This window comes from Drosophila obscura, unplaced genomic scaffold (assembly GCF_018151105.1).
Source record: "Drosophila obscura isolate BZ-5 IFL unplaced genomic scaffold, ASM1815110v1 contig_28, whole genome shotgun sequence".
NCBI classification, from domain to species: domain Eukaryota; kingdom Metazoa; phylum Arthropoda; class Insecta; order Diptera; family Drosophilidae; genus Drosophila; species Drosophila obscura.
In genome coordinates this window covers 170651-198465 of record NW_024542815.1, presented here as the reverse complement: position 1 = coordinate 198465, position 27815 = coordinate 170651, and the positions used below count along the sequence as shown (strand labels likewise).

At 41.2% G+C, this 27815-nt stretch overlaps 2 protein-coding genes across 7 annotated transcripts in view; one reads left to right on the top strand and one right to left on the bottom strand.

The window, feature by feature from the left end:
• Window positions 1–477: 477 nt before the first annotated feature.
• Window positions 478–2328, top strand: LOC111070218 (endothelin-converting enzyme-like 1). The gene has a single exon (XM_022360609.2). The coding sequence runs from the start codon at window positions 478–480 to the stop codon at window positions 2326–2328; it is 1851 nt and encodes a 616-aa protein (XP_022216301.2).
• A 249-nt stretch (window positions 2329–2577) lies between these two features.
• The window catches only part of LOC111070138 (sex peptide receptor), a 51315-nt gene continuing 26077 nt past the window's right edge, over window positions 2578–27815 (bottom strand). For 3 of the 6 annotated variants that reach the window (XM_041594468.1, XM_022360474.2, XM_022360478.2), the window contains 4 exons: window positions 13761–14516; window positions 11928–12058; window positions 9208–9269; window positions 2578–4983 (listed from right to left, as the gene is read on the bottom strand). In XM_041594468.1, coding sequence (XP_041450402.1) covers window positions 4254–4983; window positions 9208–9269; window positions 11928–12058; window positions 13761–14358 — 1521 coding nt within the window. In that variant the 5' untranslated portion in view covers window positions 14359–14516 and the 3' untranslated portion in view covers window positions 2578–4253. Of the gene's footprint in view, window positions 4984–9207; window positions 9270–11927; window positions 12059–13760; window positions 14517–25194; window positions 25205–25365; window positions 25442–25855; window positions 25912–27815 lie in introns of those variants that run through there. The other 3 variants (XM_022360475.2, XM_022360476.2, XM_022360477.2) reach the window with 3 other exon arrangements.

Here is a 27815-nt window from a genome sequence, read left to right as displayed (position 1 = left end):
GGATATTAGAACCACTTTGTTCCTGGGGTGCTCTAATTTCGGAGATTTCTAATTTCTGGATATTTTTTTGGACAGAAAATAATAACTCCAGCCAAAGATTCTTGTCCTGTTCTATAAACATTCCAAAGCTTTTCAATCTAAAACCCAAAAATATCCTGGTTAGTAGGTCTCAAATTTCTACAGATTCCGGACACTTCTTCAAACTTTATACGACGCGTAATAGATTCTGTTATTATTTTTACTCGATTCATAATCCGTTTTATCAATTCTGTCCCATTAAAAGCCAGATCAGATTTTACTCTAGAAGTGAACACTCGGTCGATCAGTGATCTTGAGTTCGCAAAGCCGAATGCTCTGCCATGCTGGGCGGGCTTCCCCGCTTCTAGAGATAACCCCAAAACACAACCTCTCCGTAGAATGGCTCTGAAAAGTGTCGCGCAAACAATCAGCTCAGTTTGACAGCGACTCTCGGTCAAGATGCGTGCGATCGATTTCCAGATGCTGCTGTTGATGGCAATCCTCTTTGGCCCGTGCCCGCGCCTGGGCCAGCGGGCCCAGCTGCCAGACTCTTTGAGACGCCACATGAACCGTCTGGCGAACCCCTGTACAGATTTCTATGAGTATGCCTGCGGAAACTGGATGCATACGCACCAAGGTCGACCCTATCGCAGTGTGATCGACAAGCTGGACCATGTGTATCACGGGAAGCTGGTCAAGCTGCTTGACCAGACAATGCCCCAAGGCGCCCCTAAGGAGCCCCGCTTTGTGCGAATTCTGCGGGACTACTACACCGCCTGCCGGAAACCACTCGAGGCGACGCCCTCGGCGGAGTTTATCCTAAGGTTATGTCGGATGACCGATTTGGATGGCAACGAGCTGTCCGTGGCCCTGACGGCTCTATTCCAGGCCGATGTTCTTCTAGAGATAACCGACAGCAACCTGCCGTCGGTTTGGGCGCAGCTTATATTACGCCCCTCGGCCGAGGGCGATCGAAACGCGTCCTTGTACCAGCCCTTGAGCCGGGAGCAGTTTGACCAGCTCTGGCGCAGGCTACCCTTCCCAGAGGAGACCCCAGATGAGGTGTGGAAAAAGGTAAAGGACCTGGAGGAGGCGATTACCGTCAAGGTTAAGGCCAAGGATGCTGTTTGCTGGACACTGAATACCGACAATACGGGTACGCAGGTGCCGTTCCCGGTTCCAGCCTACTGGATGCTGCCTTGGCCCACCTTCGAGACTGACATTCTGTACATTACGCATCTGTCGCATCACCTGGCCAGCCAGCCCCCGCGCTTCCTCCTACACTATCTGCTTCTTCGATCACTGCACCGCGATGGCGAACGGGCACCATGGAGCTTCACCCGACTGGAGTGCGCTGCCCAGGCCCGCCTGTTCATCACCCACGCCGCCGTCTGGCTGGTGGAGCAGCACCATCCCCATATGCAGGCCAATGGCACGCTGCAGGTGCTATTCGGAGAGCTGAAGCAGCAATTTAGCTTGAAACTACGGGCCAATCGCAACAAGTTCTCGGCGGCAACACAGCGCTTCCTTCTCGAGAAGCTGGAGAGAATGAGTCTGCGGCTGAGCATTCTTCCCAGCGCAGAGGCCGTGGAGTCTGTGGAGCAGCGCTTGGAGCAGCACTACGAGCAGCTCCGGATCAACGCCTCTGACTACTTTGGCAACCTGCTGACCGTAATGGAGCACTCGCGGGTCCAGGAGGTAGATCCTGCCACCAAGTACGACCTGCATCCGGTCAAGGTGCATGGCTACGGTAGCTATGCCTCTCCCTTCTTCATGCCCATGGCGAATGCGCTGCTCGTGCCGCTCTCCCTGCTGGAGGCCCCCCTCTTCCGCCCTGAGCAACGCCAGGTTCTCACTTACAGCTCCCTGGGCTTCATTCTGGGGCATGAGCTCTCGCACGGCTTTGCGCCCGTCGATGTGCACTACGATGCGCGCGGTCGGCCCAACAGGTCAATGGGCATTTCACTGATCACGAGTCGACGGTACTTGTCCCAGGTATTCTGCCTGCAACGCCGTCACGGACTGTTCGTAGACGAAAAGTTCGCCGATCTGAATGGCCTCGATCTGGCCTATAGTGCCTACTTCGAGGCGGGGAGCCCTGCCCGGAGCACACCGGCTCAAAAGCAGCTCTTCTTTTTTAATTTTGCACAGTTTTTCTGCTCGGATGACAGGAACCTGGAGGACAGCGAGGAGCACGGCAGCGACAGGAAGCGGGTCAATGACGTAATGGCCAGCTTCGATCCCTTTCGTCAGGCCTATGGCTGTAAGTCGCTGCGGCCTGGTACAAGTTCGCGCTGTCAGTTATATTAACGGAGCCACAGCCACACCCACACCACAGCTTACCCGAATCGAGGTCGATTAATAGCTACATACTTTCATAGCAGATATCATAATTGATGCCGAAAATGTAGCTGTCTAGATCGCTTTTCCTAGATCAGTTATAGATTTTCTGGCCACATGAGAGGAGCGTTCGCTCTACAAATAGCTCTGCGTATAAAAAATAGTATTTCGATTTTTAGAACTGGAATAAAAACCCAAACGCAATAGATTTTTTGTGACATATAAACCGTTTGTTTATTCAATATTGAATGCACCGTCAAAATAAATATGTTATGTATATACAAACATTTGTACGTATGTATGTAAATACAGAAAAAACGAGTCCGAGCACTGTACAAGTAATCAGATGAAATAAAACCCGAACGCAGCTTTTTTCCAAAGCTAAATTTGTAAGTAGTATGTTGTATAAGTAGTTAACATTCCATTCAGACAGACAAAATTTTAGTAATGGTTATACCAAAGACAATATTATAGCGAATTTTATGTTTTCTGTAGTTATACGGAGTACTCCTAGTGTTTGTTTCTTTTTTAGTTTTAGTTGGTTTGCTTTGCTTTGCTCTTTATTAAATCCTCTAGTTTTGTCATAAGTCTAAAACATTGAAATTGGAAACTGCAATTGTAATTGTAATTTTAAAATACTTGTACACACATATCAACATTGAAACGTTATGGTTTATTCTGGTTCCTAGCACTAGCAAAAAAACACTTATATACGAGTAGTCCAATTGGAAATTCGCTATGACTGATGTGAGCTAAAAGTCGGGGGCTCATCTTTGCTCCGCGTATTCTATTCTGTAGTGCTGTGTTTCTGGTTCATTTAAATCGATAAGCTCTGGGGCTCAAAGGCTTACAGATTTAAACAAGTGCCACTCGTGTCCATGTCCTTATGATAAGCCTTCACTTAAGGATGATCCGAACAACAAAAATACTTTACAAATGTCGCTCCAAAAGTTGCGCCAAAGGTTTACTTAAGCGTTGCTTTAATATTCAGACAGACACTTAAATTACTTCTATTTGTTAATGAATATTTAATTTTCTTCAGATTTCTTATATTAGCGGGGTTCTCTGTGGGACGTGGCTTGGGGATTGAGTTTCCTGTAGCTAATTCTGAATCTAGCCTAATTATTTGATCTTATGTTTATTGTATTATCTATTATTACGTTTCCGCCTCAGCTCTCGCCTGCTCTGGGCAGATATCACCACTCAAGTCTCTCCCATATTCTCAGAGGTACTCCATCCTTAAACCTAGACACTGCAGTGCACTGGGTTGTGGTTAACACTTGTAATGCGTGCATAGAACGATATATTGCCTTAACCTGATCAATCAATGCAGATTACGAAATTGACATCAAAATTAACATCAATACACAAAAACCAAATACACATACAGATCTGAAGGCGAGAAACTCTATTGGGACTCTATTGGGGGAACGGAACTTTAACTGCAACTGCAATAGACATTGAACATTCGATTATTTTTACATATGTATGTATGTGCTTTGTATATATTTTGATTGTATTTGGGTTTTGGTTTGAATGCAAAAAGAATTTTCCCTTGAATCGGCTTGAAGATCCATCAAGTTTTTGGATTTTGAAATTTTTAATAGTTTGGACCCATTTGGGTTTATTTAACTGATTTTGTAGTATGATCTCTCCCTGAAACCGAGGGCTTTGCTTGCTACATAATTTACATATTTTTAGACATTTCGCTCCTCGGTTATGATGTCCATGTTGCTTACGCGTCGCTGCTGGTAATGCTGGAGCAGATGTTGGTGCTGTGGCGTCCCGCTCACGCCACATTGCGTACTGTACCGGTCTTTGGCATGGGCGGTGCGTACGGCGGTGGTGCGATGCTGATCGCTGCTGCCACGACGCGGCACCAACATCACCAATTACTATAGGACGGTCTCGTTGGTGTTGGTGCAGGTGCGGGGGCCGTTGACAATCGAGTACTTTGTGGAGCTGTCCTTCTTGGCGATGATCCTGCCGAGGAATATCTCCTTGAATGTTTCGCGAAACTGTCGCGACATGCCGCAGTATATACCAAAGTTGATCGGGTAGCTAACCACCAGGAAGAAGTTGGTCAACATTATGAAGATGTTGGCAATGCCGTAGTCCAGGAACTCGATGATCAGCGAGCTCACGATGTGCATGGCCGTGACGACGGCAATGGGTATTTCGGCGATGAGGAACACGGTCACCACCACGATCAGCATCAGGGTGGTGCAGTTGGACTCTCGCAGCTTCTTGCACTCCTTCTTGCGGTTCTCGCGGAACAGCAGCTTCCGCCTCTCTTGGGCCTGCCGCATAGCCGAGAAAAGCAGGATGTTGAGCGTCACCAGGATAATGCACGGAAGCAGGTGCACGAACAGCACCCGGAACAGGTAGTAGCTCGTGTAATAAAGATCCATACCGATATACTCGTGCACCCACATGGACGTCTCCAGGTGGCACACCTCCGTCTCATTTCCATTCCACTCGATCTGCAGGGGCATGTAGGTGCGGTCGAAGAAGCGTGGCAGCTGGTGTAGGAACGCCAGCAGGGCGATGTACACAGTGCAACGCTTCACCCTCGGCATGGTGCACCAGGTTCGTGCCATGGGGGCGTGGCACACGTAGATATATCTGTGAAATAGAGAGTGAAAAAGATTGTATTTTACTGTATTTTGCATGCCTAAGCTACTGTCCTGTCTCTGTCCTTCAGGCAGGAAATTCTGAACAGCGACTCATCTGCTGACTCGCTAAATCATATTCCATGACATTCTATGAAATTTTTAATTGAATCAACAGTGTTGGCACTTTCAAAGCACATTGCGGGGTGACCATCCAGCCATCAAACTGTATGATAGATTGCCATTAGTGCTTAATAAGGAATCATTTAGAAAAACCATTAAAAAATCGAAAAAATTTCAGGTGCCAAGCGTTGAGCGCTTTATTTGATATTTGTGAAATAGAACTACCGAACTAAGGCAAACAAATATACGAGTACGAGCAGCAAACTCCATTGGACATAATCTGGCTGGCATTTACTGTCGCCTGGGCTAATGCGCTTTTATTTAAAGATACAAACACAATTCGTGCCCCCAATCAGCCTTCATCTTTTGGCCGTGTTGGGATATTAAAGCCTGAGAACGAGCCTGTGCTTCTAAACGCATTTTCCTAATATAATTGTATAGCCATGACAACGTCAACACAGAAGAAGTAAAACCAATTTCTAAGGTGCGAATTTACGATCGCAATGTGGTGACAACGAATTTGCCAAATCCTTGACAGCACTCCACCTCAACGGCCTTGAGATGGGAGATGTGGAGGGAAGAGAACCATTTGAAATTGGGAAAGAAGCAATCAAAGGCAATCTGAAAAGCTAATTAAGTTGGTGCCTTATAATTTCATAATTTGAGTAAATTTCCATCACTCTGTGTCGATTTCGCACCCATATCTGTCAGAGCTGAAGTCGTCTTTGTGGAGATTCGGAAAAATTTCTTAACGGCTTTTAGGCCGCTTTATAGTTGGTAAGAATCCCCTAGGCCAGAATACTGAGCCCCACGTCTTCCACCACCCAATCAGAATCTCAGAGAAGCGAACGAGCTTTGATGCTCAAAAATGGGAGGAAAAAGGAGGGGATGGGAATGCTCAAGGTCCTCGGCTTTGGGCTAATTTATGCGCATAATTATGGCCACGCCCATCGCGCAGGCACTTGAAAATGTTTTTCAATCAATCTTTTATTGAACCTTTGTCAAGCGCGGATTTTATTAAAGTTGAAAGCAACGGTAACGGCAATTGGAATCCAAACAAAAGACGAAGGACGACTGGGCTGGACAAGCTATTCTTAATGGAGGAATCTCCGCTCAAATCTCACTGGGTTTTTGAGAGCGTTTATATGAGATGTGTAATCAAGTTGAAATTTTGATGGGATAGTGGTTTAAAGGTTTTCAAAATGGAAAGGGATAAATTTAAGAAAAACTATCTGTGGAAAAATTACAGTAAAAACTATTAATTTAATTTTTTGATTTATTCATTCGACCAGAATGACCTTTCACTTGAGCTCAGTTCTGAGCTCCACTTCAGACAGACAGACAGATTGAAATGTTGATTGATTTATCCTATTAGCCTAATCTAACGCATTCCAGCATACTTGTGTTTCATAACTAAAGTTTTACATATTTTCAGTCAATGGGCAGGAGGAGGACCTTTCCCCATACATACTTGCTTCAATGGATATTCCAGCACCACCACTTAAAAAGGATGCCAATGCTGCGAGTTTTTGAAAAACAAAAAATAAATAAATAAAAAAGGAAAGGAGCAAATTTGTGTATAAAAAAATTTGTGCAATATGATTTTTTATGGAGAGCGTCACTCACTCACTCAGTCAGTTCATCCGAGGCACTTGACAGCATTATCCATACCCGGTACCCGGTACCCACCCTCACCCTTGCCCACTCTCAACCATCGTCTCTCCCATTGTCCTACTATACCATCGACAAAGGCCATAAAAACACTTGAAATACAATAAGTTCACAACAAAAACAGTAATAAAAATAAATGTTGAATGTTTTTATCGCGATATTTTTCCTTCGGCAATTTTCAATGCTTTTTAGAAAGCTAGGGTCCTGTCCAGAGTCGATTCTCTGTACACTACCCATTTCTGTACCTCCTGCGTTAACATCTACTCGTATATTTTTTAGCTATTTGGCGATGCTGAAAGCCACCACGCAACGAACAAAATTACACATACAAGTTCCCTCTTTCCTGGTGACCACTTAGAAGCGGCCCAAAGTCGCATAATGGCGCAAATATTTATGACCATTCTCATATAATTTTTTTCGGTACTCGACTCTAGAATGGGGTTCTGCTGTTGGCAAATTTATTTGCAAAGCTGTTAAATTTATGATCCCACACATAAGTTAATAGAACGAGAAGGAACGTGTGAGTCGCTTCTAAAGACGCGACTCTACTTATACCCGTACTCAGTCAGTATTTACATTTTTAAGCATATGATTTTTTAGAATTTTAGAATTACAAAAAAAATTTTATATTTTACATTTTTTTGCTACATCTGTTATCTACATATACAATGTATATTTTACATCTAACATGTAGATTATAGATGTACCATTCAGATTCTACATCCTCTCCGCTAGGGGTTGCTCGCGCACTGAACGCGGCAGAGTGTGCGAGCGAGAAGGAAAATGAGTTGTGTTGTCGTGGACAGGAGGGGGCAGGGGAAGCAACTGAAAATTAATTTCGTCATTCTGGCTATAATTATGAACCGATCTGATTCAGATTCAGCAGTCTGGTAGATATGGGCATTCTCTACGATACTGCGTTTTTAGTTTTATCGTATCTTTAAAAATGTGCCTGCCACAGATTTTCGTTCTTTGTGGGGGCGGAAGAGGGCGGGGCGAAATTTTGAAATACACTTGTAACAGTGGGATATCACATGAGTCTGGAAACCAAATTTGGTTGCCCTAGCTCTTATAGTCTCTGAGATCTAGGCGCTCATCAAGACGGACGGACGGACAGACGGACTGACGGACGGACGGACAGACGGACAGACGGACGGACAGACGGACATGGCTATATCGACTCGGCTATTGATGCTGATCAAGAATATATATACTTTATGGGGTCGGAAACGTTTCTTTCTCTGCGTTACACACATCCACTTTTACCACAAATCTAATATACCCCTTAACTCTTTTTTGAGTACGGGTATAAAAATGCGTTGGCCGATTTTCAAGAGGATTCGGCCAGACCCTGTCAAACAGGGGCCCTGTGTCACGGTTTCTATCCCCTTCTATACCCTTGCTGAGGATATCATAATTACTACCAGAATGTCAAGGGCTAGAGGAGAAATCATTTCCATATATATTCGTAGCAAGCAAATCTCTCATGACATCTCTCATTTGTCTCATTACAAAAGTTACGATGGGCTCTCTAAAATCTTTAAGAGCTCTTTTTTGGCGTAAACAGCTCATAAGTTATAGTTTCTACGATTTTATCGCTATGTTTTACAAATGTAGGGAACTATGCTTACCTAGAAGATTCCCAATAGAAGGTGAAGAGAAAAGTGGACCGAGTCCTGGAGATGACTTGAAATGTATGTTGCCTATTTGAAATTAGTATATTGTTCCATTGTCCATTGTTTTATTTTATACCCGAGCTTGTATAGTTACGACCCCATGAAGGCTATATATTCTTTATTGTATGCATTTAGGTATTTTTTTTAAAAATAGTTAGAGGCTCTTGCCCGACGATCGTCAGCTTGTGCATTAGTTGGCTTATTTATGGCACCCGATGGGTCAACATTAGTAGCTGGCCAATTGGCATGCGCATCACTTTCTGTGTCAGCCCCCCCAAAAATAAATGACAGTCAGTTTCAGAGGCAGGGGAAAAGAAAATTCCCTATCAATCGATTGATTGTCTGTTCTCCGAGATGTCTGTAATGTCCGTTATGTCTTGCCTGTCAGCTGCCAGCTTAATGTGTAACTCACTTTGCTCATACGCAGCGTTGACTGTGAAAGCATCAGCCTCAGCATCGACATCAGTAGAAAGACCAGGACCAGGCCAAGGTGAAGCCATTTGTTTGTTTGCTCTCCCGCGCACACAGACTTCCACTCGGCATAATTTTAACGCCCAAGGCGAGGAGGCATTGACATTTTATTTTTACGCAGAATGCGACGACGACACAAAAACTGATTTATTGCCACCATTGACATGTCAACGAGTCAGTCAGTCAGTCAGTAAGGTAGTGTGTTAGGCATTTATTCAGTTACATCTTAAGCATGTCCATGGTACCGGTACCGTAGAGGTGCGGGCCCACTTTTATTGGCCTAATTACATATTTACCTTTGTACGGCCAGGGCTAGAGTTAGCCACACGGAGATGGTGTGGCACATGGCTGGCATAATCTGTAAGCACACAAAAAGAAAAACAACCAAATCGTTAGTCAATGCTGAAAGCTTTGGGGTGAGTATGTTGGTTTGCATGTGATTAAGTTTGAGCAGTAGAGATACACATTTGTTTAGCATACTTTCGGGGAGCGTGAAGAACTTTCGAGATACAAATAGAAAGAGAGGGAATAGTCAATCAACATGTCAGTACTTGTGGCATACAATATAGACGAACAGGAACTGGTTTTAAAGGAGATGCCGCAAGAGTAATTTCTTCCGCTTGGAAAAGGCAAAGTAAAGAAAAATTTTTTCATCAATCATGGAATGTTCGTTAAAGATATGAAAACTACACGTATATTTGAGCTCGAAATAGTTTAGTAGTTTAATAGTTTCCGACCAGGAAAGGGTGGCATCAAGATTGCCCTTGCCCTTACAGCAAACAACAGCAAATAAAGATTCTCTTAGCCACAAATTTTCCCGGTAAAGGAGCTCTCGTCAGAGCTGTGGCCGAAAGCAGTCTTAACCAGAACAAGCTCCTAGTCAGATTTTTCCAACTGTCAGGAGAGCATTTCTGCGTGTGGCATTTGGATGCATTATCCGGCACCTAGAATCCCTACCTCACCATTGGATGGCCATTTTGGCAGCCACTGTGCAGGAGTCTTCCTTGGACAGGTGTCTGCTCTATTTATGGACCATAATGAGTGCGTCTTTGCGGCAGACAGGTGCTCAGTCAGGTGTTTAGTCACATTCCATCTCCCTCAACCGCATTCACAGCTATCGCTCTGCCTCTCTCTGACACTTTCTGCCTCTGTGTGTATGTTTTTGACATTCAGCTTAGCCATATTATTTACAATCTGTGCCCTAATCCGGTTTATGTGTCTGACTGTACTGCAATTACACGGACACAGACATAGACACGGACAGATAAACTCCGGACACTTTGTGTGTCTGTGCGATGTGTTTTACAATGAAATGGTTAAGCCTCATTCGCCGTCCTGCCTTGTTACATTAACATGGCCATTATGCGGGCCACTCAAAGGCAGATGAGCAAAAGAGAGAGAGATTGAGAGAGAGAGAGAGCTGGCAAGAGTATATACATTTTCCAAAAAATGAAAAGAAACTCTCAGTCTGCAATTGCCGCCTGACGGTTATTACCAAACGAGGAGTGGAGCTCCGTTGGATGTGAGTTGAATTTTATGGCAGTCATACGCAGAGATAGTCCTAGTCGCAATACCAAACGACTTTGCTCTACCCATTTACGCTCCCCATCCCATCCCCTCTCATCATCTACCACCATTCACCCATTCATCTAGAGCATTCGGCATGGCAGGGGCACAGCATGGAATTTAGCTGCTTCAAATCCCCTGAGAGTCCACCAACAGCACGTAGTTGCTACGCCAACAAACAGACCGAAACAGTGGTTCGAAATCAATCCATAAAATGTTGAAAATTATTATAGACTACAGAGTTATTAGAAACGGAGCTACGGCTGGCAGATCCCTAGGAAATAACAAATTTTTCGATTAATGCTGAATCATTGCCATTAATCTAAATCTATAATCTGATCTTGCTAACCTCGTCTTACTATTTTCTTGACACTATGACCCACTATGCTGCAGAGTGTGATCAAGGGTACGGCTAATGGTGAGGGCAGAGTAAGGCAAAAGTAAGGGCATTTTATCAGCTTGACACTACTCTACTGAAGTGAGTAAACAGTTTTGCTTTTCTCCTACTCATCCTCTCCCCCCTCCCCTCTCCCACCGTCCCGTCAGCCACTCAGCCATCCCTTAGCGAACCGTCAGCACCCCCCTTAGCGAGTGCCATAAATTGAAAATGTTGATTAATCAAGGAAAACGTGCACGGGGCAGAAGTCTGCATGGTAATGGTGGAAAAAAGCTCACGAATGAATAAGTGTTGTGAATGGCTGACTGAATGAGTAAAAGGATGGGCAGGCTATTGTACATAGTTGGTAATGGGAGTGGGAAGTGGGGAGGGGAGGGAATAGATGGACTGTTTGGATAAGGGGGCAGCAGGTGGCAAATGGCAAGTGGCACTAGCAGCGTTTTTCATTCTTTCGTTATGCTGACAGAAATGACAGACACACAAACACACACACACAGAAAAAGAAACAAAAGCATAAGTAGTGAGAGAGCAGGGGGAAAGCTGCGAAAGTAACGTAGCATCAAATGTGATAACGATAACGGGAATCGTAACAGAATAGTGAAAGAAAAATGGGGACTGTGTGAAAGTGAAACAGCAAAACTACAAAGCACAAAACATTGCCTGATACATCAGCCAGAGACAAAGGACCAGGAGTGACAGAGACAGGGGGGGATGCGCTGGGACTAAGACCAAGGTGGAGATGGAGACAAAAATTTTCAACCAAGTATTTTATTTAGGTCAATGAGCGTCGCCTCCAGGAGATGTGGAGTGGAAAATGGAGTAGTGCAAAGCAGTATAGAGTGGGAAGAAACGTGGCCAGAAGTCAAAACAAACAGTTTTCGCTCTTTATACTGTGACCAGCCTAGGCAATTAGTTTCTTGGAAACAAGAAGAGGGAGATGATGGTGCCGAAGCAACAGAAAGAGATGAAGACAGTTACGAAGATAAAGAGAGGAAGAGTGAAAGTAAGTCAGAAACTGTGTGAGAAAAATACATAGCTGCTTCGTTTACTCACCTCGTTGAAGATGCTGTAGGCCAGACACATGGAGACCGGATGCAGAGGCTTATAATGATTGCCAAATGTGTACATATACCAAAGTCCTGGTGCCGGGAATATAACCGTTAGCATGTCGCATATAGCCATACCTAAATATTGTTAGAAAATCAGAAATTAGAATCAGAAATTATGCTAATGGTTATAAAAATCATTCTGCGGTTTTCGAATGCAAATTGATTCAGCGATTGGGCATTACAACATCGTTGATGTTGATATTGATTTGGTTTAGATGTAGATCTTTTCTGTTCAAGTGCCGGTCGGTTGAATCTGTAATCCGGATTCGGAACCCAGTAATCGATTCGTCGACCATGATAGGTTAATCAATTATTTATTATGTACTTTGCCACATAAAATGGCTGACACTCGCTTGTGTAAATTTAAATAACCTTTTATGAAGAGGTCAATCGAATTATCTGGGTGCAAATAACTATTTGCGGATTTCTGAAATGTTATTATTTATTTTCATTTTAAAATTTCCACCTATATTTTTCCCCAACGAGTCGAAGGAATCATGCCCCGTGTAAAGTTTAACTTTCCAAAATTTCCTCTACTATTTGTTCCACCCTATTTGAACTACGATAAAGTCTGTTATGTTTCAAAAATCGAATAATATAAACTTTATTTTATAACTTAGATAGATCTGACAGGGTTTGGAATGTTTGGACTGCTCTCAATTGACTTCGACCCCGAACAATCCGAATGCTATTAGCCTTGGCCTGCTCTTGACGCGAGTACGAGACGAGTCGAGTATAAGGAGAAGGAGGTGCTGGTGTCTGTGTTATTTAAATGTGCCTAACCCATAGCTGGCTCTCAAATAACACTACTCAACAAAATGGAACTTTTTTTCCCCAAGAAACTAAACCGACGTTTTCTGATAGATTAAAATATACCATTTTTTTTTTTTTAATTTTTGCCGTAATAAAAAATCTTTTGAAACAATTTTAAAGACCAAATCTATCGCAAAAAATCGATTCGGTTCCTTGAGGAAAAATCGTGTTGAGTAGTGTAATATATAAAATTGTAATTTTGACAAACCTGACACTCTGCAGGCTCAAATCGGATCTAATGTTTCGATTGGATTTACTCGAGTACTCGTGTAAGCCACTTACACACCATCCCGTCTCAATCTCGGCCTCAGAATCGTCTTTTCATAATTCAGTGGCAAATACTACATCGCAGCACCACCCAAACCAGACAGCTAGCCATTAGCATTACACACGCTATTAGAATATCTCAGCATTGCGCGACTTGGGTTGGGACTGTCGAATGGTGGCTTGGGGATTGGAAATGGGAACCAATGGCGAGGCACCCGCACTGCTAGCTATATTGACATCTCACAAGACTTCTGTCTGATTTAAAATTGTGGCACATAAAGCGCCAAAAGGGGGCGGTGACGGGCCGGGGCTGTGCGGGCATGAAATGACATGGAATAAAAATAAATAATAAACATAAAAGCGAAAGCGTAACAAACGGAAGGGAATAGAGCAGCAATAAAATGGAATGGGAACAAGTGTCAAAGCAGAGGCAAAGTTCCCACCATTTCAGTGGTCTTTATGGCCCAATCCCAAGTTTCATTTCACACGAGGAGTAATGTTGCACGATGGATTTTCTTCTCAACTGAAATTGGATTGCAAGCCCAAATTAAGAGAGAATGGATTTAATTTGTCTTACAACTTTCAAGATCTTAACAATTATGCAACAATATTATTTTTTCCATATACAACACAGTCTGATTTTTCACTACCCGGATAGTGCCAGATAATTCCCGAACACCGCCATCTCCCTACTTACCCATCAGCACAAAGTTTGTCGGTGTGGCCATGCTCTTCTTGCTGAGGACGAGGACGATCAGGGTGTTCGATATGATGGTGATAATCAGCAGGAAGGGCATACAGTAGCCGTACAGTGGCAGGGCATAGTCCAGGGGCGAGTCACAGGTGAGGTTCCAATAGCTCACGTTGGCGTCCAACTGCCGGCACTCACCGTCCTCGCCCATCTGCTGCTGGTAGGAGGCATAGTCCAGACTGTCGTTCATGCTGCTCATCCCGTAGTCGAGGAGTCCGAACTGGGTCACATTGGGTGCGAGACGTTGCCCGATCCCGATTCCGGGAAGCGGCAACTGATGCATCGACCCGTGATTCGTCGCTGGGAGCAGAGTCGCCACTGAGGGTGGCATGGTATGTGCGATACGTGCACCCCCACCGGTGGCGGCTGCCGCCGCATTGGCACTCCACTGATAGAGAACGTCCGTTGCGGATATATCGTAGGAATAGTTATAGTTATTTTCCATGCTGGACCCCAGAACGGCCGCAGCGGCGGCGGCGACGGTTTTCGTGACTGCCGTTGACATTTCCTGCAATTCAATTAGCAGCTCTTGATCGCCATCCATGGCCTTTCGGGCATGACACTGATGAGGGAACGATGATGATGGTGCGGATTCGAATGGCTCTGTTATTGACTCTTCCTGGTAACCAGATATCCTCCTTCGGCTGCTCTCCCCCACTCAATCGGAGCTGGGCTCCACTCCCGATTCTTGGTTATCCTTGCCTTCAAGAGAAATAAATTAAATAATTTAATTAAATAAAAATAATAATTATTTAAATTAAATAAATAAATGGGAAATGGAGATCAACCGAAAACAGAGTGCCCAACTGCAATTTGTTTGATCGATATTGACTCGCTAAAAAGTTTGGAACAAAAAAAAAGTTTTGTAAAAGTGCCCACTGATTACGGAATGTCGCCTTTCTGCCACCTTTCAAAATGTAAAGTACTGAATATCGCCGGAGTATAATCTTCCTGGAATTAGATATACCATCACAACCGAGTACTGAAAAGCAAATCAACGTTGGTCGTTTTTTGTATCATTAAACGTACGTACGTATAATATAAAAATTTATTTTTTATCAACCGAATTTCCTGTTATCTGGATCCATGAACCATCCTCCTTTGGGCAAAGAGACCACAGCTTTCACCGTAAACATTAGGCCCCTTCGACCATTATCTCAGAAACAAACTAACAACAGACCATTTTGCATTTATATGTCCTGTTTATGCAGCCTTTTTAATTGTTTAATTTTTCGCATTCGCAAACCAACCACTGACCCACAACCGCACATATGAATAAGCATCTTGAAAGGAATCAGGAAACTTTTAAGATCTCTCTTTTCTATTTTCACTTTTTCGTGTTTTTAAAATTTTTTTTTTGGGTACCATTGACCTACAGAGAAAAGCACGAATGGTTTAGGTCGGAAATAAAATTGAATTAGGCAGAGACCGAAACTCATTCATTGGCATATTTCATGATGGCAGTATGTTCGACATGCCTAATGCGATTAAAGTTTGGGCCTCGATAAAGACAAAAAGGGACTTAAAACGGTAGTCCATTATAAAAGTATAGTTGTGATTCTGAATTAAGAATCAAAAGCAATGAACACAGATGAACACCAGATGCGAACATTCCGATACACTGAAATATGAAATATTCACGCAAATAAACAACACTTTATTGAAAACGAGAAGGAACGTGTGAGTCGCTTCTGGGGACGCGACTCTACTTATACCCGTACTCAGTCAGTATATACATTTTTGAGCTTATGATTTTTAAGAATTTTAGAAAAAAAAAAAATTTTACATTTTACATTTTTTGCTACATATGATATCTACATCTACATATACAATGTATATTATACATCTAACATGTAGATTTTACATGTTCCAATTAGATTCTACATCTCCTCCGCTAGGGGTTGCTCGCGCACTGAACGCGGCAGAATGTGCGAGCGAGAAGGAAAATGAGATGCGTTGTCGGCGGCGGGAGGGGGAGGGGAAGCAACTGAAAATTAATTTCTTCATTCTGGCTATAATTATGATCCGATCTGATTCAGATTCGGCAATCTGGTAGATATTGGCATTTTCTACGATACTGCGTTTTTAGTTTTATCGTATCTTTAAAACTGTGCCTGCCACAGATTTTCGTCCTTTGTGTGGGCGGAAGGGGGCGGGGCGAAATTTTGAAATACACTTGTAGCAGTGTGATATCACATGAGTCTGGAAACCAAATTTGGTTTCTCTAGCTCTTATAGTCTCTGAGATCCAGGCGCTCATCAAGACGGACAGACGGACAGACGGACGGACAGACGGACATGGCTATATAGACTCGGCTATTGATGCTGATCAAGAATATATATACTTTATGGGGTCGGAAACGTTTCCTTCTCTGCGTTGCACACATCCACTTTTACCACAAATCTAATATACCCCTTAACTCTTTTTTGAGTACGGGTATAAAAATTCGAAATTATACAGAAAATGGATAAGTTTTCATTTTAAGCTTGGTTTCCAGCACTACGTTATCGTAATATTCTGACAAACTTCATTATAAAAAATAAAAAAACGGTGCCAAGAATGGAAACTAAACTACACTGCAGTGGGCCATTGGTCCTCAAATACAGGAAAACGACCACAACGGAAATATTTCCAAACGGAAATCTTCTCGACTTGAGTCTGAGAGTCTGGGCCGCAATTAGCATTGAGGGAATGTGGCTCCTTAGGACCCTCGGGGGGGGAAATTCAGTATAGCCCGTCAATGTTTTTCTTTTCTCTTAATTCTCGTTTGGAAATTCAGTGCGTATGGCCATTGTCTGCGTGAATGCCAACAAAAATACAATCTGGAACAACACATATCAATACTACAAGATAACACTACTCGACAAAACCGATTTTTTTTTTCCTCAAGGATCCAAACCGAATTTTTCTGATAGATATGGGGCTTTAAAATTTTTTAAGGAATTATGGTTTTTTTTCTATGGCAGAACTTTTTTTTGAAGAATTTTTGAAGTCTGGTATGAACAAAAAATACCTTTTTTGAAGGCGGTGGGCCCAGCTGCCAATTGGGAACAAAGCAAACGAACAAGGGTTGTACATTTGGTACCTGATCGCGTTCCTTTGTTCCCAATGGGCAGTTGGGCTCGCAACCTTCCAAAAGGTATTTTTTGTTAATTTATTCCATTTTTTAGGTTTGGTTAACGAATTTTAGCTCCAAAGTCTCTCCATAGATTTTAATGAGCGATACCTTAAACGACGACAAATAAACGCACCTATACACATAAAAATAGAGGACATAAGATATAATTTTTTTTCGACTTTTCCTGAGTTTTTAAAGTCAAAATTTCGTAAAAAAATACCGCACAAAAATCATCATTTTTGCAAATCAATGCTTTATATTTCCCAGACGGTAAGCTGAAATCACAAAGTGTTTAGCCGACTCTAGCTGTTTTAATTATCTTTTCAAAATAGTAAAGTTCTCTACAACCAGACTTAGGATACTAAAGTTATGTGAAAAAAACAAGCGCTACCTCTGAAAAAAGCTTTAAAAAAAAATACCAGTTTTCAAAAATTAAAAAAAAAAAAGTTCTGCCATAGAAAAAAAAAAATATATCATCAAACCATTTCTAAGCCCCAAATCTTTAAGAAAAAGTCAGTTTGTTCCTTGAGAAAAACTCGTGTCGACTAGTGTTATATTAGCTTCAGCTTTTTGCATGTCAAGACTCTGATCTATTTTTTATGTGCCAGCTTTCCGTCTCCTGCCTCCCAATAGCTGCCATTTTTGATCCATTACCACGTGCAGGCAAGAGGATGATGGAAAATTTTAACTAGAACAAGCAGATGTGAATCTTACTCGTAAACAACTGTTCCACAGCAGCACAAGCAGCCTCGGCAGACGTACACACACACACGTAAGTCGTAAGTGCACACTCTTGCACGCGCTCGCACTTTTGCATAGTTGAGTCATCATCATAAAGCGATTAGTGAAACTAAAACTGTCATTAAAATGCCTCCGTTTCGGTACCGGCCTCTTCTCTGCCTCTGCTTCCGGCTTCGCCACCGCCTTTCCCCTAGTCACACAAAGCCACACTAAACGTATAAATGAAGCATTACCTGTCCTGACATACAGTCATGTGATTAATAATAAGGACACTTGGCCATGCTTCAGAAAATACTCTATAAAATGTCTATTTTCTGGAATTTTGCTGTGATCTTAATTTTTATTAGTAGATTTATCCTTGCACTCCATACACAAAAAGTAAAAAACCCAAGTATAATGGTGAAAAAAATAATACAAAATTTTGTTCGGTACGTCATCGACTTTTGGCTGTGCGAAATAATAGAGAAATTGAAATAAAACATGTTATATTTCGTAAAAACAGCATGTTTCTAAAAGGTGTTTGGTCTTAAGCTAATGATTGTAATTAGTTTTAGTAATTTTAGATATAAAAATATCCATAAAACAAAGTTTAGATATTAGGAATGGGAAGGGACTTGCTTAGAAGTACCCAGATACCCATGGACATGAAAAAGTCCACAAAAATGGATTTTCGTAACGGAATATTTGCTGAAACCTTGACGTTTTCCAAGGAAATTAATGAAAATGCAATAAAATATACTATCGAAGAGGAAACACGGGAAAAAAATCAAAAATATTCCGAATTCTGGAGAAAAATGTGATGAGATTCGTGAGGCAAGACCCATTTAAATAATCTGATAATTACAAAAAAAATATTCTATGGAGGCAAACCCTTCTAAAATATGAATAATACTTGAAGCTAACAATCTAAAGTCCAAGAGACCCCAAAAAGTTCCGTGTCTATGGAATAGGGATATACCAAAGATGATGATGGTCGCTGCGGACCATGAACCATGGGCCTGTGAACTAATAACGCAGCATTCTCTGGTCGAATAAGACAAAATGTAATGTGTTCTACTTTGATTGATAGCTCAGCATGTGCGAAGACCAATAAACACAAATTTGAAGAACTTAAAACTATTTAACATAAATTATGGTATGGTATTACCGCAAAAACGGTAGTCTATATGGAAGTAGGGGAATTGAAAGTTCAGGTTTGAGCATCGCTTTGCCACTTCATTTATTTTGATTATTTTTTCCCACATCTCTCTATAGACATGAACTACCACGCCCGTTTTCACCTACTGGCGCCTGTTTGAAGCGTTTGTTTTCATCACAGGCGAAAACAAACATCCATCCAGGCTTTCAGGAACAACAGCGCAAAAAGTCGATCGAATAGAACGATGTCCTCGAGGACACAACCAGAGACGGGGTTGGGCGAGTGGGCTGACACTTAATTGTACTTTTTACCGGCGCCAGCCTAAAAAGCAAAATAAATAATAAAAACAAAACAGCATTCTCGTAGCCTTGACATACCCTCAGAGATCCATTTTTGCTTTGATAATAATTTGGTAGAGTAATTTCAAGCACAAAACGTGAAGTTCAATAGAATATCTCGTGGCTTACGAGTCTTATGAATGTTCTTGCGAGTGTTTTTATGAATGTTCTCCTATAAGGCAGCTTTCTAGGGTTTCTGCAAAATCATGATTCACTTTGGAAGAGTATGATGACTGAGATGGTTGTTGGGTGGTGCCGTCTTGAAGGAGCAGGCAGGACGTGGTTCTCTGGCTATGTGTGCCTTCAAATGGCTTCAATATTTTTTCATTTTGGTGACTCCAGCTCCACTCTCTCCTTCCTGGACACCAATATAAATATTTCTCTCTCAAAGGGAACCATTCTTTTTAATGCTTTCCGTTTATTCTTAGCTGCTGGTTGAACTTTTTTTCTCGCATTTCTCCGCTTGTGGTGCAATGAATAAATTTCACAGCCAGCGGCCATATTAATGCATGCATACTCTGTCCTTCGCGGACGCCTTGGCAGAAAAGTGCCATGGCCCCAGCGCATAATTTACTCCCTAAAATAATAAATGAAAATAAAGAAAATATAGCCGGCTCGCTAGGGGAAATCTATTGCGGCTCATTTTCATTCCGTTTTGCATTCCACACAAACAACCCCAAGATGGATAATATTGTGGTTGGATGGAACGCACTCCACCTCCACCATCATATATGATGGTAGGTATACGAATAGTAATAGGCATTGCATTTAATGTCACTTCTTTTCAGTTATGGTGGGGCTTGTTCAGATGTTGTGGCAGCACGCTGCTTGGCAAATCTTCCGCCAACTTGTAGAGTTAATCTCCTACAATCGTTTAAGGGCTGCACGCCCTACCCTCTGCATACAGTCTAGCATACGAAATGCGCTCCAAGAGTGCCAGAGTACATACTCGGCGGAAAAGAAACTTTCCAGACATGTGGAATTAGTAGTACACATACGCTTCAAGAAGAACCTCAGCCCCCCATGGCACTCCATGGCAGGTACAGTGCCCCAATAAGTAGAGCATCGCTTAAAGCATTTAGAGTTTGCTTTCGTGTAATCGCCAAAGCAAAACTTTTTCGATTTGGGAATTAAAATAAAAAGGCATCAACAACAATGGCTAACTGCCCTCTGGCTAAGATATCCCTCCCGACTCGCGACTGTCCCGCTGTTACTCCGTCTTCCCCTCCTGGGGCATTTCATAGAGCCAAAAACTTTTTGTAGCCACTCTGCACGCATCGCTGGAGCTAAAGCTAGACCTGGGAGCTCATCGCATTGCCATCCACGCCACTCCACTTTCTCCGGCTTTAATGGGCGATGCCAGAGCGTAACCAACCACAGCCCACATCACATTCCACTCTCTGAGGCTGGAAGCCGCGTAGAAGTCGCATAGATAAGTGATAAGCCGCCACACAGAAATTGGCCCCACTCCCTATTAAAAACAAGGCTAGCTTTCGGTGAGTGGGATGGGAGGAGCACCTGAACGAACAGAATGAAGCGTGTCTGGGGCATATAAAAAGGATTAGATGTCTGCCACGACCTGACAGTCCGTTGGCAAATGAATCCAAATCGAAAATTTATACAACTCCTAAGGTGGCAGCTACTAACTCCTCTTTACGGCCGAATTTCACTTTTCCATTTTAGGAAAGCTGTTTGGCTAAGAGCAGACTAGACTCAAACGAATTGGTAAAAGTAATCTGATTTGAAGTGTTTTTTTCTTAGGATATCAACTGATTTGTGTGGCACCTCTATCAGTGCTCACGTAATACATATGTATAAAGTTACCTGAAATACGAGTACCAATGTTTATTGATCTTACGATTGTCACTCATACGAATATCAATGGAAAATCAATCAATCCTTCCATTTTTCCATCTTACCTATAACATTTAAGTTGTATGCTTCCTGCCTCACCATCCTAGCACCGCAGCAAGTGCAGTTGTAGGGCTGGGCTGGGGCGAGCGAAGTGAATGGTTATATTAAAACATCTGCTGCAGTGGCAGCTATGCCAGTTCTCTCCGAGCTTTCAGAAGTCTTTCCCTTATTGGTAATGAGCAATAAAAAGTCAGCACCTTCTTGCGCCGAAAATTAAGTTGGAAAAGCTCGCTCAAATGCGATGTCCACGAAGGTACGGTACGGGTAAACCAAAAACCGAGCTTTTCGCTCGGCCGCAAAATTAAATTATAAAACGAGAAGGAACGTGTGAGTCGCTTCTGGGGACGCGACTCTACTTATACCCGTACTCAGTCAGTTATACATTTTTGAGCTTATGATTTTTTAGAATTTTAGAAAAAAAAAAAAATGTTACATTTTACATTTTTTTGCTACATCTGTTATCTACATCTACAATGTATATTTTACATCTAACATGTAGATTATAGATGTACCATTCATATTCTACATCTTCTCCGCTAGGGGTTGCTCGTGCACTGATCGCGGCAGAGTGTGCGAGCGAGAAGGAGAATGAGTTGCGTTGTCGTTGGCAGGAGGGGGAAGGGGAAGCAACTGAAAATGAATTTCTTCATTCTGGCTATAATTATGATCAATTCTGATTCAGATTCGGCAATCTGGTAGATATGGTCATTCTCTACGATACTGTTTTTTAGTTTTTTAGTTTTATCGTATCTTTAAAATTGTGGCTGCCACAGATTTTCGTCCTTTATGGGGGCGGAAGGGGGCGGGGCGAATTTTTGAAATACACTTGTAGCAGTGTGATATCACATGAGTCAAGAAACAAAATTTGGTTCCTCTAGCTTTTATAGTCTCTGAGATCCAGGCGTCAAACAAGACGGACAGACGGACAGACAGACAGACGGACAGACAGACATGGCTATATCGACTCGGCTATTGATGCTGATCAAGAATATATATACTTTATGGGGTCGGAAAATGTTCCTTCTCTGCGTTACACACATCCACTTTTACCACAAATCTAATATACCCCTTAACTCTTTTTTGAGTACGGGTATAAAAAATGAAGGGATAAGAAGGACCAGTGCAGGCTAAACGCAGTTTGGTAGATTTATAAATCTTTTTATACCCGAGAGAGCAACGGAGGAGATGTAGACTATAAATGGTACATCTATAATCTACATGTTATGTGTATAATATACATTGTAGATGTAGATAATAGATGTAGCAAAAAAATGTAAAGTGTAAACTTTTTTTTTTTAATTCTAAAATTCGAAAAAATTAAATCAAAATGAAAAATATATATGTACATATACTGACTGAGTACGGGTATAAGTAGAGTAGCGTCCCCAGAAGCGACTCGCACGTTCCTTCTCGTTACCAATTCGGAATAAGATGTGACATCGCTGCTGGCAAGCTCTGACTTTAAGCCCGGAGGGATTTCGATTCCACTCTCGGGCATGTCAATAATAAGAGTACGAGTACAAGTAAGTGCTGAGAGTCTTGAGAAGCAATCGTAACAAAATATATCAAACCAAAAATCTTTCAATCTTTTACATATACATACGTACATATGTATGTATGCATACTCGTATATACGAGTATGGCAAAAACATTTCGCGAATGTCTCTTATGTTTGCAAGAGCCTCTTTAAAATCGACCGCTTTCGTCGAGTTCGGGTCGCTTAAATAGGAACCTATTGTATGGCCTCGTATGGCCAATACGTCTGTGTCTGTGCCACCAATGCAGACATTGGCGGCATGTGGTAGCCAATGTCAGGAAACAACAACAATTTTCGGTACTTACAAGTATCGACACAAGGATACTCAGTACAAGTGAAACAACAGTACTGGGTCGAACATACATACAACAACTAATATCAGAAACGAGACCAATATGGATAAAGGATTTCCCAGTGCTTTAATATTTCACCGAATTTCTTTGAAATTTATGAAAATTTAAATTTTGTATCATACCCCTAATATATGACCTATGCCATTACATGGTAGGTTGAGTAGATGAAGAAGAAGCTGAGGAAGAACACATCCAACAGACATCCAAAGGCAAAAGCGTCGTTAACATATGTTATAGTCGGGTTTCGCAACTAAATTTATCCATCCATCCACGTAAACATATACTATGCCCATCTTCCCGTACGAATATACATACATACATACGTGTATTCCCATGCGTGTGCGAGCCAGGCTTTTTCTATAATAACACTACTCGACAAAATTTAACTTTTGATTTAGGCTGTGAACAAAATGACTTTTTCTGATAGATTTCGGGATTTTAAATTTTTTGTAGTACTTTATTATTTTTTGTATGGTGTAATTTTTTTTTTAAGAATTTTTAAAATCTGGTATTTTTTTTCAGAGGTAGTGATTCTATTTTTCACATAACTTAAGTGGCTTATATCTATATATATATATAAATCGTACCAAGACACTTTGTATCTGCAGCTTAACGCCTGGAAGATATTAAGCTTTCAAATTCAAATTTCATAATTTTTCGGTCTTTATTTCGAAATGTTGACTTTAAAAACTTGGTAAAAGTCGAAAAAAAATAATTCTTGGCCAACATTTTTGGTTTTAGATAGACGCATTAATTGGGCGTCGTTTGAGGTATTGCTCATTAGAATCTATGGATAAACGGTCAATTTGGAGCCGTTTGACCAAAAAAACTCAAAAATAATTTGACCTGAAATTAATGCTTTTTTTTCACATAGCTTAAGTATCTATACACTATACCTCAAAAGTGAAAGAATAGAAAAAAGTTGTTATTTTTTTGGAAGGTTGCGGGCCCAACTGCCAATTGGAAACAAAGCAAACAAAAAGGGGGTGGATTTTTGGTAAAAAGTATTTTTTTGTCAATTTTTTCACTTTTGAGGTTTGGTTAACGAATCATAGCTCCACCGTTTCCCTATAGATTTTAATAAACAATACCTTAAACGACGACTAATTAATGCGTCTATCTAAAACTAAAAATGCATGCCAAGAAATATTTTTTTTTCGACTTTTCCCGAGTTTTTAAAGTCAAAATTTTGGGAAAAATACCGCAAAAAATGATGAAATTTGAATTTGAAGGCTAAATATCTTCCAGGCGTTAAGCTTCAGATACAACGTTTCTGGGTACGATTTATAGTTGCTTTAGGCATCTTTTTAGAACTGCAAAGTTCTATGCAACCAGAGATAAGATACTTAAGTTATGTGAAAAAAAAGCATGAATTTCAGAAAAAAAATATTTTTGAGTTTTGTTGGTCAAACGGCTCCAAATTGACCGTTTATCCATAGATTCTAATGAGCAATACCTCAAACGACGCCCAATTAATGCGTCTATATAAAACCAAAAATATTGGTCAAGAATTATTTTTTTTTCAACTTTTCCCGAATTTTTAAAGTCAAAATTTCGAAAAAACAAAAATACCGAAAATAATGATGAAATTTGAATTTGAAAGCTTAATTTCTTCCAGGCGGTAAGCTGCAGATACAAAATGTCTTGATACGATTTATAGCTGCATTTGTCAGCTTTTAAGAACTACACAGTCCTATGCAACCAGTGATAAGCTACTTAAGTTATGTGAAAAAAGAAGCACTACCTCTGAAAAAAAAACAAAAAAAAAAAACCAGATTTTAAAAAATTCTTTAAAAAAAAACTACACCATTAAAAAAAAACATAATTCGTTTAAAAATTTAAAAATTTAATTTTTGGCCCACAGCCTAATTCTAGTGTTGACTAGTGTAATTTTCAGTTTGTAGAAAATTTATGATTTTTTCTTACCTACACAGCCATATGTAAATGCATGTACACCCGTACGGAAAGCGAAGCGAGGCAACCAGATCCAAGAGTTAGAAGCCAGCCTAAATCTTATGGGCCAGGCATCCATTCAAAAGTGGCTAAGGCGTTGGGCCCTCTGAGTGCAGAGCCGAACAGAAAACAAGCGTAAGGAAAAATTTATATTTTCCACATTTCCCCACCCACACACAGACCACAGAAAAAACGATAAAAATGTATATATATACAAGTTTAGACAAACAAACTTGAGAACAGGAAATATAATTTTTTTTAAAATTGATTTTTTCGAGTAATTATTACCTTACGGTACCTTATTGTTGACAAAGAAAAACAAATGTAGTGATTGAATTTAGAACTTTCAGTTAAATTGTATCCATGCAGCATCTGGAGCATCTGGAGAGATGACTGGAGCTCTCTGTTCCAGGACCCTCAGAAAAAAACTCTTTTATAGTTAATTATCGTTAGACAGACCTTCGGTTGAGCATTCTCTGAATGTCTAGCTTTGCTAATAACCACACTGATGGCAGGATCTCACAATTAATCTTCAGAAAACAAGTCGAAAGTTGGCAACGCCCCTGGTCAGAAGCAAATTTGAACTAATCCGCAAAAACTTTTAACGAAAACCTTTCGCCTTGGTCTAGTTGTGAAGCTTGTGCGATAAGCCCTAAAACTAGAGATGGGCACGGGCCTCAGTTTTTAGGCCCGGCCCAATCACATAATCAAATTTTTAGGCCCGGCCCGGTCCGGTCATATTTAATATAGAGCCCGGCCCGGTACTGCCAATAATTTTTAAATTCATAAAAATAATTACATTTTTTTTTTGCATATTCTTTACAGCGAATTTTTAGCAAGAACAAATGTTGAGGACGATTCTAGATAGAGACCAGCAGAAAAAACCCATAAATAAACAGTTGCCCATCTCTAGCCCTAACCATACAATTTATACAAAGACAATACTTACATATGTATGTGTGTTGTTCAAAAGCAAGAGAGGTAGATGCGCGCTCTAGAGCCAGCCGCTTTTTTGTATCGAAGACTATACAATAACAAGATAACATTCATAAGCGACCGAAAACCTGTTCTTATCGCTACGTCCCATGTACAGAGAGAGCGCGCGGGCTTTCAATTCTCTTTTCGGCTTTGCTTCGTCTATGACCGAAAGCCCGCTGCACAAAGCCTTTGTCTGCGCAAGCATATGCATGCATTTCGCACAGTGGTGCCTTTGCCTAGATCAGCTGGCTAAATTAATAAGCGAATTAGAGTTGTTTCACACAGAAACGAGTACAGGTATAAAACCTGATCTCCGGCCATACAGTGTACATAACACTGTGCGACAGTCATTTTGTACTTTGCACGAGACAAAAATTATAATTAGAATTAGAATTTGTAATACACCCAGAAAATTTTTTTTTAAATTCAAAACCCCCAATTTGGTGACTGCTTGCACTAGAAAGTTAATGTCTAAAAATAATACCATTCCATACAAATACGAGAAGAAACGTGTGAGTCGCTTCTGGGGACGCGACTCTACTTATACCCGTACTCAGTCAGTATATACATTTTTTAGCTTATGATTTTTTAGAATTTTAGAATTAAAAAAAAAAATGTTACATTTTACATTTTTTTGCTACATATGTTATCTACATCTCATCTACAATGTATATTCTACATCTAACATGTAGATTGTACATGTACCATTTAGATTCTACATCTCCTCCGCTAGGGGTTGCTCGCGCACTGAACGCGGCAGAGTGTGCGAGCGAGAAGGAAAATGAGTTGCGTTGCGTTGGCAGGAGGGGGCAGGGGAAGCAACTGAAAATGAATTTCTTCATTTTGGCTATAATTATGATCCGATCTTATTCAGATTCGGCAATCTGGTAGATATGGTCATTCTCTACGATACTGATACTACGATACATTTTAGTTTTATCGTATCTTTAAAATTGTGGCTGCCACAGATTTTCGTCCTTTGTGTGGGCGGAAGGGGGCGAGGCGAATTTTTGAAATACACTTGTAGCAGTGTGATATCACATGAGTCTGGAAACAAAATTTGGTTCCTCTAGCTTTTATAGTCTCTGAGATCCAGGCGTCAAACAAGACGGACAGACAGACATGGCTCTATCGACTCGGCTATTGATGCTGATCAAGAATATATATACTTTATGGGGTCGGAAACGTTTCCTTCTCTGCGTTACACACATCTACTTTTACCACAAATCTAATATACCCCTTAACTCTTTTTTGAGTACGGGTATAAAAATTGTTTTTAAATGCCAGTCAAAGAAACATTAAAAATGGTAAAAAACTTTAACTTTGAGTCGCTATATCTTCAGATATATCCATTCTATCACCTCGAATAAAAATTCCTGTAAAAGGTAATACAATTTTGTTTGTCAATCTAGTTCTTTTTGTGGATATCCGTACTGCAGGTTTTGAGTAAAAATTATGAGAGTGCAAGCAGTCAAATTGAGGTTTTTTGAATTTTTATAAAATATTTTGGGGGTGTATTGCAATTTCTAAGTACGAGGAAGTGATCTACTCGTCACGGCCCACAACCTTAATTTTGTCTCATGCCAAGGTACTTTCAAAAGTTTCTCATTTATCATGTTCGTATATGCGTATAAGTACCTACATATGTATGTACCTCGGCCTGTTCCTCTGGATATGTCTCCCTATCTATATATGTGTGTATGTATATCTATGGCTTGATAAGCACTGATGTCGACATTAGTGTACAAAGGTGACAAAAATGTAATAACAAATAGTGTCCATCAGCAGCAGACAGCACCAAAGATTGCGGGTACATTCCTTTCTCTTCGTCCGTCACTCACATTTGACAAGCATTTGCTACGAGAGGAGAGGTTTCTGGCTCTTTTTCGATGTAATCAATTCGATTTATCTGTGGGAAAATTGTTAAATAT

Bases quoted from the DNA above. Each gene is read 5' to 3' on its own strand.
- LOC111070218 (XM_022360609.2), top strand. From the start codon at position 478: ATGCGTGCGATCGATTTCCAGATGCTGCTGTTGATGGCAATCCTCTTT.